Below are 11668 nucleotides of genomic sequence, written 5' to 3' on the forward strand. Positions count from 1 at the left end.
TGTTGAAGTTTTCCATTTTGGTCATTTTCTGAACTTGTATTTTCTTTTTCCCCAGATTCCTTATCTAAGGAAAGTTTTAACCGCCATTTCTAGTATCCATTCTTTATGGCAGGTATGTGGTTTCCTAAAGTAAATTTTATAGAATTTAATCCTTAGGGGCACCTGGATAGCTCAGTTCAGCATTGACTCTTGATTTCGGCTCAGGTCTTGATCTCAGGGTCCTGGGATCGAGGCTCTTGGCATGCTCTGCGCTCAGTGGGGAATCTGTTTGAGATTCTCTCTCTCTCTCTCCCTCCCCCAGCTTGTGTACACTTGTACCCACTCTCTCTCTCTCTCTCTCTCTCTCAAATAAATAAATCTTTAGCAACAACAACAAAAAGAATTTAATATTTATACTTGACGGCCTTGTGGCTGCCAGTTGCATTGGGTAAAGTAACCAGCTCCTAAGTAAAGAACAGAACTGATATCCCATTAAAATAGGGCCAGGACCCAGAGTACATGGCTCAGAGGTCACCTCTGCAAGGACCTCACCAGCCCCAGCCCTCCAGGCTTCCTGAGCCACACCTTCATGCACAAGCTCCAAACCCTGGCTCTATGGTAGCACCTGTCACAGTGTAATTTGTTTTGCTACACATTCAACTACCCCTCCTGGACTTGGAGGATCTTTAAATCAGACACCATGTCTTATTTCCCTTTTCTACATTTCCTTTTCTTATTTCCCTTTTCTACATTTCACAGATTGTGCACCATATAATCATTATGTAATGTGGAAATATATCACTTATTCTTAGCTTAATACATTAGAACAATATAGAAACATGCTGAATAAAACATGAAAATTCTCCTTTACCATTTCCCATCAAAATTATCTCCCCAGAAGTAACTACTGTTTGCACTATGTTTGGAACTTTCCTGTTATCATATAAGCACATGTGTGTGTGTGTATGTGTATAGGTGTGTATACATTTTTGTACATATAAATGCAATGAAATTCTAGATAAATTTTTTTTCCCACATAACATTGGTGCCTTAGAGACTGTTCCATAGAGCACATAGAGACCTATTTTCTTTTTTTAATTGAGATTATAATTCCCATGTAAAATGTACCCCTTTAAAGTGTACAGTTAAGGGACACCTGGCAGGCTAAGTGCATGGAGATTGTGACTCTTGATCTTGGAGTCTAGAGTTCAAGCCCCACATGGGGGGTAAAGATTACTAAAAAAATAAAATTCAGAAATCAATAAAATGTATAATTAAGTAAGTTTTTTTTTTAAGTGAGTTTTTTTAAGATTGATTGATTGGTCAGACAGAGATTGCAAGTAGGCAGGGAGGCAGGCAGAGTGGGGGGGATGCAGATTCCCCGATGAGCAGAGAGCCCAATGCGGGCCTCAATCATAGGACCCTGACTGAGGTCATGACCTGAGCTGAAAGCAGAAGCTTAACCCACTGAGCCACCCTGGTGCCCCAATTAAGTGGTTTTTAATATATTCACTGCATTGTGTAACCATTACCACCTCTCTAATTCTTGCACATTTTCTTCACCCTGAAAATATGCCCCGTGTCCATTACCAGTCACTCCCTATTCCTCCCTCTTCCAGCCCCTGGAAGTGTCTTTGCTGGACATGTCCTATCAGTGGAATCATGCAGTACAGGGCCATTCGGGCTCCCTTCACTCGGCATCATGTGTTCAAGGTTCATCTCTGGGTATCAGATGTCGGAGCTTGATACCTTTTTCCTGCCAACTGATGCTCACTGTATAGACACACCCACGATGATGATGACTGGAAAAATCCATTCATCAGTTGATGGATTTTTGGGTGATTAAGAATAACAATGGCCCATGAACATTCATGTACAAATTTTTATGTGGATATATGTGGTTTTTTTTCTTGTGAGCATATACTTAGGTATGGGATTGTTAGATCTTATGAGACCTCTACATATAATTTTTTTTGCATCTCATTACTTTTAACTCTTAATTATTCTCTATAATAAGGGGTAAAATGTTGCATAAGTCACTTCACCCTTCCCCTATGAGTGGAAATTTATGTTGCCTTATTCATTTTTCGAAATCCTATCTCTTGTCTGCTTGGCCCTTTCCTGTGGCTCTTATGTAACATCTGGCACACAATAGTATAAGTTTTGTTTTCCAAGCTGGGTTCTGATGCTTTTTTTCCCCAAATGAAATAATAATGAATCAGCCAAGATTGTATAATATGACCCTGAACTATACAGTTATGAAGAAAATTACCTAAGGGCACCTGCCTGGCTCAGTCAGTAAAGCATGCAACTTTTGATCTTGGGGTCATGAGTTTGAACCCTGCTTTGGGCATAGAGTTTACTTTGAGAAAGAAAGAAGGAGGGTGCGTGGGAGCCCGGGGCTCGTACAATCCTCATTTACTTTGAGGTTGGTCAGTCAAGCATCTACCTTTGGCTCAGGTCATGATCCCAGAGTCCTGTGATCGAGTCCCACATCGGGCTCCCTGCTCAGCATTACTTCTGCTTTCTCTCTCCCATTCCCCCTGCTTGTGTTCTTGCTCTCGCTGTTTCTCTCTATCAAATAAATAAATAAAATCTTTTTAAAAAGGAGAGAAAGGGGCACTGGGTGGCTCAGTGGGTTAAGCCTCTGCCTTCGGCTCAGGTCATGATCTCAGGGTCCTGGGATCGAGCCCCACATCGGGCTCTCTGCTCATCAGGGAGCCTGCTTCCCCCTCTCTGCCTGCCTCTCTGCCTACTTGTGATCTCTGTCTGTCAAATAAATAAATAAAATATTTTTTAAAAAAATAAAAAGGGAGGGGGAGAGAGGAAGGAAGGAAGGGTAGGAAAGAGAAAGAAAGAGAAATTGTCCTAAAATCTAACCATCGCCAATTTTTTAGTATATGTGCTGCCGAAGCGAGCACAAATCTAACCATCTCAAACAGGAAGATGCCATTGTATGATTTTGGTCTTAGCATCCTGAACATAAGCTCTAAGCCTATAGTTCTGTGACTACAAAACCAGAGAGTTCATGAAACCCCAGGCATGAATCCCAAAATGTCCTTGTCTCCCCAGGTTCCCTACTTCAGCAAAGCTTGGCAGCGTGTGATTCAGATACCCCTGCTTTCAGGTATTTATCTCTCCCCTGAAACATCGACAGTAGCATTTTATAGCTCTGTACATGTGTGTGCATTGTTGCTGTTTATTTTCAGCGTCTTGTCCTCTGAGCCTGAGTCAGTTATCAGACTGTTGTGAGAGTCTCGTCGCTGTTCTAGAGTAAGTAAAATACTTGTCTTCCTACCCCAAAAAGTTATACCTGTTGCTTATAAAATTCCTTTCTAATAAACCTGTCTTTCGAGTCATTCCTTCTTTTGGGGATGTTAAGCACAGCACTTGTTTCTAGGGTAAACTGTCTCTCATATTTTTACAGTGTCCACTCTGCACAAGCAGCTCGTAAACTGAGAGTCAGTAAGCCTTCTCTAAAATTACTCTTAATTAATGTACAGAGTACTTTTTCGACTATCTCCATTACGCAGTGTTTTCACAGAGGTTTTGAGTCTTCAGAGAACGTGTCTTTAGGCACGTGTGCGCTCTCAGACATAATCACAGCAGCAAGGAGCACTCTGTGCTCCCGTAGGTTGTTTTATTACACGAAGAATACCGTGAAAGACTCGAGCTACTCATTCCTAAGTGTATGTTACGTCCCAGCACTTTAATGCTTAAAATCATTGAAAGCACCGTCGGGTCATTAACTCATGAATTAGTGTAAGTAGTACTAACAAACTCATGTGCTCTCTCGAAGATGTCCCGTTTCAGATGATCTCGACATGGTTGGAATAGCCAGGCAGTATGTCCAGTTAGAGCTCCCGGCTTTTGCACTGGCCTGTCTAATGCTTATGCCCCACTCGGAAAAAAGACATCAGCAAATTAAGGTATCTCGGCAAATTATTCCTCTGGGGCTGCCCAAGAAACAGAAGGTCTCCTACTGCACGTCCCCAGCTAAAGGCTGGCATTTTCCTTTTTACCAGACCTGCAAGGCATGAGTGCATCCGTTTGAGTGGGGTGGGAGGTTTGTATGCAGGTGTAGCAGGAGGTCAGCCTGAAAGATAGATCAAGGTCCATCTGAGGGACGCCTTAAGAGGGGTTTGGACCAGGGCACTCAGATGGCTCAGTTGGTTAAGCCTCTGCCTTTGGCTCAGGTCATGATCTCTCAGGGTCCTGGGATCGAGCCCCACAGCAGGCTCCTTGCTCAGCGGGGAGCCTGCTTCCTCCTCTCTCTCTGCCTGCCTCTCTGCCTACTTGTGATCTCTGTCACAAAAGGAAAAAAAAAAGGCGAGAGAGATTTGGACCTTGTTCTCCATCGGGTGGAGGTCAGGGGACAATCAGTTTTCCTACAAGAATAAGATGAAGTGCTCAGGCACTGCTTTAGAAGGAACAATCCATGGGCTTGATCGGAGGAGAGAGTCGGCAAGAAGGGAAGAGTGGGAAGTGGGAAGCCGTTGACTGGACGTGTATCTTACTTAATCCACACACAACAGCCTGTGGATGGCCCGGAAAGGCTTGAGGGGGTGCGTCCCCAAGGTGGGGTGGTGGCACCGAGGATGAACTGGATGGAGCAGCTTGACTTAGTGTTTGGATGCGGGAGATGAGGGAGGGTTTCGTGTGTGGGAGATGAGGGAGGGTTTCGTGTGTGGGTGTCTGACAAAGGGAGCCATGAGTACTTTGAGGACAGAACTTTTAAAAATAACTCATTCCCTTTACAATACAGAACAAATAGAACAAAGCACTTGGTAATGATCTTCGGTGTTTCCCCAAAGGTAGATTAGCCAGTAGATGGAGACCTACGTAAATGAACATGCATATTTTTTTCATCTGTCATTTGGTCTGTTCATTGCGTTTTCTTCACAGCCATCTGTGCTTGTCTTTGACTTCGGGTTATTTTATTTTACTTTTTTTTTACTATTCATAAACTCATCTGTTGATGCTTTTCAAAAATTTTAGTATTTAAATAGATTCCTTTTGGCACTTAGAATGACAAAATGCTTGTTAAACAGCTCTTGCTGTTACAATAGGTATTTGTAAAATGTCTTCTTCCTTATTTCCGTAATTTTTTGTTACATGATAGAGGTGGGTTTTTTTTCCTATAATAGAAATTCTTAAAGATATTCCAAATTTAAAAATGATTTAACAGAAATTAGTAGTTATAGCACTTTTCCATTAACTGTGTTTTGATTTTTTTTTTTTCCCTGTAGAATTTTCTGGGCTCATGCAATCCTCAGATCATTTTACAGCAATTAGAAGAGCATATGAATACTGGCCAGTTGGCAGGATTTTCACATCAAGTAAGCGGCAATTTCATTTCATTTTTGCTATGAAAAATTTGATATTAGAAGGTAATAATTTTCCCCAAATGAAAATTAAGCTGAGAACTACTGTATCTTTTTGGCAATAGATAAAATTATTTTGCTTTTATTAGAACCTTTGTAAATTTTTTAAAAGGTAGAGACCCCTCTCTCTCATTTGGGCTGTGCTCAGTGGAAAATCTGTAGCCTTAAATGCTTGTCGTTGTAAGTAGATCTTGTTCGGAAAAAGTCCCAAAGTGCTTAACAGCGATTACTTCTTGCTGATTTAATCTGTTACTAAAATGGGCCAAAACCTCTCCCTTTCCCCACTCCATTAGAAAAAAGGCTTAGTTACAACAAAATGCTCATTTAACTTGTGATTGTAAGAAACTTCTGGGTATTGCATAAGGCCTTGGAATTTCACACATTTTTAATATAATGATACCTGTTATTCTATAGATTAGAGATCTGATTCTGAATAATATCATAAGTAAGAAGGAGTTTGGGATTTTGGCAAGGACAAAATACTTCCAAGCGTTAAAATTGCACATGATGAATGCCAGCAACATCACTGACTTGGTAAACTATCTGGCAAGTGAGTTAAGGTAAGTTAATTAACAAACAAACAAAAACACCTTACTGTAGAATTTCCTTAAAATTTACCTTTATTTTGGAGGGAAAGATCAAACAGTTGCACAACTCTCTGGTCGTAACAAAGGGCTCAGCGTATTAAGCTATAGCATTACTACACACACCCACAGACTGGTCGTCCTGTAACTCAGTCCCTTCAAACGTGAACTTGGGAGTCAGACAATCAAATAAGCTTTCTGAACCCCCAAATAGGTGTCTCACAGTCCTGCTTCAAAACCTGAGTTATGGGGACGCCTCGGTGGCGCAGTTGGTTGGACGACTGCCTTCGGCTCAGGGCGTGATCCTGGAGTCCTGGGATCGAGTCCCATATCAGGCTCCCAGCTCCATGGGGAGTCTGCTTCGCTCTCTGACCTTCTCCTCGCTCATGCTCTCTCTCACTGTCTCTCTCAAATAAATAAATAAAATCTTTAAAAAAAAAAAAAAAAAAAAAAAAAAACCTGAGTTATGGGCGCCTGGGTGGCTCAGTGGGTTAAGTCGCTGCCTTCGGCTCAGGTCATGATCTCAGGGTCCTGGGATCGAGTCCCGCATCGGGCTCTCTGCTCCACAGGGAGCCTGCTTCCTCCCCTCTCTCTCTGCCTGCCTCTCTGCCTACTTGTGATCTCTCTCTGTCAAATAAATAAATAAAATCTTTAAAAAGTATATTAAAAAAAAAAAAACAAAACCTGAGTTACAGCTTTCTTCCTTAGACACTTGCTCAGAGAATTGGGGGCTTTTATGTAATATAATTTTTGCTCAGCTTGATTGTTTAACTTTCCTGCACCCACAAGTTTAGAAATCAGCTTCCTGGGTTGGGAATGGATTTGGAAAGTGAAAAGAAGAAGGGAGAAATGGCTGGCACTGAAGAATGGCAGTCTTATCAGGACGGAAGTCTTTCCTGGGTCATCCACACATTTCTTCTAACTGCGTTGGCCACTCAGGATGTGTCCCTTTCTCATTACCATGCCATGCATTTCCTTCTGCTTTTCCATGCATTTCCTTTCCCACTTGTGATCCAGCCAGTGCTACATGTTGTCATTTATAAACATTACTTTTTAAGATATAATCTATCTATATATATATACATACACACATGCACATATAGGCCCATATTTCAAATATGCAGTTTGATCAATTTTGACATATATACCCCTGCAAAGCCATCACCACAGTCAAGATAGCAAACATTTATGACCCCCCCCCACTCCGAGAATTTCCTCATGACGCTCTTTTGTTTTCCAATTCCATAGTTTAGATGAAGCTTCAGTCTTTATAACTGAATATTCAAAGCACTGTGGGAAACCTGTACCGCCAGACACTGCTCCATGTGAAATCCTGAAGGTAAGGCTGGCCCATTGTTACTTGGGTCCTGATCTGACACCATTTATATTTTTAGGGTCTTGACATTGAACCAACTTGTTCTGGTGTTGTGGAGATAAATGTATTTTTATGTGTAACTGTGTATATTGTTGTATTTTGCTCTTTGTGTAAGTGGGTCCTAGACCAGAAATCAAGAGGCCATGATTCTACTCTGCGGACAGCGTGGCCTTGGGCCAGTCCCTGAGCCTGTGCAGGATTTAGTTTTTGGATCTGGACCCCATGGTTTCTTGGATGCTTTCCAGCATTACAATTCCTCATAAAATCTTATTTTTCATATTGAAGCAAGTGAAAAATTTCAAGAAGCATTCATTAATTGGGGATTAATTCCTTTTAATTCTTCCCTGTTTTGATTGCCAAAAACATGTTCACTATAGAAAAAAAAATTGAGGGACACCTGGTTGCTCAGTCGATTAAGCATCTGTCTTCAGCTCAGCTCAGGTCATGATCCTGGGATGGATGGATGGATGCCCCACATCGGGCTCCCTGCTTGGTGGGGACCCTGCTTCTCCCTCTGCCTACCATTCTCCCTGCTTGTGTGCTCTCTTTCTCTCTCTCTTTCTGACAAATAAATAAATTCTTTAAGAAAAAAAGAAAAAAATTTTGCAAAAGCCAAAAACAAACAAACAAACAAAACCCTAATCTCTTGAAATCTCGCTACCACAAATAGGATCACTGTTAACATTTTAGTATACATCCTTCCAAATGTTTTCATGTGTGAAATAGGCATATAAGTTATTCTTACTCCTATCCTTAACTTAAAAATAGGGTAAAATATTTTACTTTTTTATTTATCTATTTTTTTCAAGATTCTATTTTTTTGGGGGGTGGCCTGGGTGGCTCAGTCAGCTAAGCATCTGCTTTCGGCTCAGGTCATGATCGCTGGGTTCTGGGATTGAGCCTTGTTTCGGGCTTCCTGCTCACAGGAAGCCTGCTTTTCCCTCCTCCTTTGCTACTCACCCTGCTTGTACTCTCTTGCGCTCCCTGAAAAATAAATGAAATCTTTTTTTTAAAAAGATTTTATTTTATTTGTTAAATTTTTATTTATTTATTTGCTAGAGAGAGAGAGGAGAGCATGAGGAGGGGAGCCACAAGCAGAGGCAGAGGGAGAAGCAGGCTCCCTGCTGAGCAAGGAGCCCCGCGCAGGGCTCAATCCCAGGACCCTGAAATCATGACCTGAGCCAAAGGCAGACACCAAACAACTGAGCTACCCAGGCGTCCCAAGATTTAATTTTTTCTTTTAACTAATCGCTTCACTCAACGTGGGGCTCAAACTCACAACCTGAGACCCAAGAGTTGCATGCTCCCCTGACTGAGCCAGCCAGGCACCCCTAAAATTTTTAACTTTGATCATGTTTTGGTAGTTTTAGTAAACCTTATTAAATTATTGTGTCTTTTTTTCCCTCCTTGGGTTCAGATCAGGCATAAAATAAGCCTACATTTTGTTAACTTTCATTAATAACTTCCCTACACTTTCAGTCTGTGTGTTCAATGGCATAAGATTTCTTTTTTTTTAAAGGGAGATTATTGGGGCACCTGGGTGGATCAGCTATTAAGCGTCTGCCTTTTGCTCAGGTCATGGGATCAAGCCTGGCATCTGGCTCCCTGCTCAGTGGGAAACCTGCTTCTCTCTCTCTCACCCACCCTGCTTTTGTTCCCTCTCTTGCTATCTCTCTGTCAAATAAATAAAATCTTTAAAAATAAAAAAATAAAAGGGAAATTATTAATTCAGGATACAAATTTGTGGCCCTTAAAATGTATGTTTTTCTCTAGTCCTATCTATCTAAATGCCAAATAATTTAATATAGAGATTTTTAGCAATACAGTTAAGTCTTCAATTTTATAGTTTTTTTTTTAATTTTATAATTTATCAGACTGTTTTCTATTGAAAAAACTAAATGACACTAATAAAAATGCTTCTGTGCTTCTTCCCATTTAGATGTTTCTTAGTGGATCATAGTGGATCATCCAACCTTTTATGAGAAGAACAAAGGGAAGTTTGGAGTCTACTATTAACTAATCATATTTATTACAGCTTCAAAAATACTGCAATTGATACAACTTGTTAAATGTTAATGAGCAAATAACTAAGGCGCTTCACACTGCAGTCTGATTATGCAGTAAAGAACTCACATCTTGAATTAATAAACCTTTTCTTTACCAGTCACTTGTATAAACTTATGGACACTATCTTTTCTGCATCCCCTATGAAGGAAACTAAATGCAAAGATACTTTGCTCCCTCCACAAGATAAACAATTACTTATATCCTGTATCTTCAGATACAAATAAGAACAGTGTCAGTATTTCTAATGTAATTGGAGTAAATATGTCCTAAGTTTTGTTGCAGAGGTACCAGTGGCCAGGCTGAAAAATAGAAACCACTGTCTAGCTATTTTAGGCAGAGGGATTGGATGCCAGGAATTGGTTACAAAGGTGTTAGAAGGACTGAAAAACAACAGAGAAGTGACGGGGGAGGGCAGGGGGCGGTTGAGGGGCAGGGGGGTGGCTAGAGAGGCAGAAGGGGAAGGGGGGTGTTAGCCGAGATCAGAGCCTGCTGAGGACCCTGGGTTGGGTGCCCCCCCACTTTGCAACACTGAGTTGGAGGAGCCCACAGCTGCTCTTGGTCACCCCCCTGCGATGACTGCCGCACACCACGACCAGAAGAGAAAAGAAGCAAGTCTTTTGCTTTTTCCAACCTTCTCATTTTCGTGCCAATGCTAAGAAGGACAGAACCAAACCAGAACCCATCTTGCAGGGGGGCGCTCCGGGAGACTCAGTCCGCAGGCTGTCAGCCGCAGCAGTACGCAAGCTGGCCTGGCGGGGCAGTGTGGAGCTGAAGGCCTGCAGCCGCCCCCAGCACCCCTGCCTCTACAGTCTTTTCTAGAGGGGTGTATAACTTGAATAAACTGAATTTTATAAATCAGAATGAGCTTCCCTTTGTTTTTCCAGTTTAGAAAAACATTATTTCTATACAGAAAACTCAGTGTAGCATTGTAATTAAAAACTTGGGCTTGGGGGATAAAACTAGCCTGGATTTGCATCCTAGCTCTGTCCCGTACTAGCTACATGATCCTGGACAAGTTACGTAACTTCTCAAAGCCTTAGTTCCCTCATTTGTAAAACCTCCTGAGGAGGTTTAAATGCTCCTCCACTTGCTCTGTTCTGGACATTTGGACCATATCAATATTTTTCAAAAGCTTTCTCCGTATTTGGGATTATTTCCTTTAGATGGATTCCCAGGAACAGACTGACCAGATCAAAGGGAACGAAGAACATCTTAAAAGCTCTTGATGCACGTTGCCAAACTCCGTGTGTTCTCAGAGATCTTCACAAACGCCCATTCCCACCAGCAAGAGTCAGGTCTGCTTTACCTCTTCTCCCTGACATGGACCAGTCTGACTTTTAAAAACTTCCTGCCGGTATATAGGTGAAAATGGCATCTCACTATTTACGTCTGTATTTCTTTGATACTTATGTGAGGGGACCTTAAAAAGACCATCTGACTGCTTTTGGAAGCAGAACCTGGAATTGTCTTCTTGGGCAAAAATGTGCAAGGCACGGAAGGGGTCAAATGGTGGCACCAGAAGGTAACAAATGGGGAATGACTGTGTGCCCGCCAGACTTGAGCTAAGCTGAGCAATTCTTTCCCCATATTAACACTGGCTTCATTGTTCCCAGGAAAGTTCTGACTGGCGAAGGGTTAGCTTCTGGCATGCCACAGAAGTAACTTTTTGAAACATAAATATATTTAAATTTATTTTCAGTTTATCTGAACTTCAGATATGCAATTAGCCAAAATCCTTGTTCTATGTATTGTATTTTAATTAGCCTTGATTATTTTCCACTCTTGTCTCCATACAGCCATTCTCCGTACAGTTTATCCTTAAAAAAAGCCAGATCTTGCCTGGACCTGCCTCACACTTTTACACTGACTCCCCATTTCACTTAGCACAAGACCCAAGTTGCCAACCGAGGCACATAGGCATCTTTGGTCAAATCAGAAACAGAATCTATTTTAGGAAGATGAGTTACAAAAAGGCTCCCCTCCAGTTGGTTAAGCGTCTGACTCTTGATGTCCGCTCAGGTCTTGGTCTCAGGGTCCTGAATTCAAGCCCTGCGTCGGGCTCCACGCTAGGTGTGGAGCCTACATTTAAAAATTTTTAAAAAGTAAAAAGCCTCTCCCCTTGATAGAGCTACTGCTAAAAGGCACTCCCTGAAAACGGTCACATTTGTTTAAAAAAAAAAAAAAAGCGCTGAATTTCACGGGTACTTGGGTGGCTCAGTTAAGCATCTGACTTCAGCTCAGGTCATGATCTCAGGGTCCTGGTACTGAGCCAGGCAGGG

General features: G+C 41.7%; 1 protein-coding gene across 4 annotated transcripts in view; it reads left to right on the forward strand.

Annotated features, from left to right (window-relative positions):
* KNTC1 (kinetochore associated 1) overlaps window positions 1-10247 on the forward strand; it is a 78946-nt gene extending 68699 nt beyond the window's left edge. For all 4 annotated transcript variants that reach the window (XM_044243442.1, XM_044243441.1, XM_044243445.1 and 1 more), the window contains 8 exons: window positions 56-112; window positions 3052-3106; window positions 3189-3252; window positions 3779-3908; window positions 5229-5318; window positions 5778-5923; window positions 7196-7286; window positions 9262-10247. In XM_044243442.1, the coding sequence (XP_044099377.1) occupies window positions 56-112; window positions 3052-3106; window positions 3189-3252; window positions 3779-3908; window positions 5229-5318; window positions 5778-5923; window positions 7196-7286; window positions 9262-9282 (654 nt within the window). In that variant the 3' untranslated portion in view covers window positions 9283-10247. The remainder of the gene's footprint in view (window positions 1-55; window positions 113-3051; window positions 3107-3188; window positions 3253-3778; window positions 3909-5228; window positions 5319-5777; window positions 5924-7195; window positions 7287-9261) is intronic.
* The last annotated feature ends 1421 nt before the right edge of the window (window positions 10248-11668 follow it).

The sequence above is a fragment of the Neovison vison genome, chromosome 3 (genome assembly GCF_020171115.1).
Source record: "Neovison vison isolate M4711 chromosome 3, ASM_NN_V1, whole genome shotgun sequence".
Taxonomy (NCBI): Eukaryota; Metazoa; Chordata; class Mammalia; order Carnivora; family Mustelidae; genus Neogale; species Neogale vison.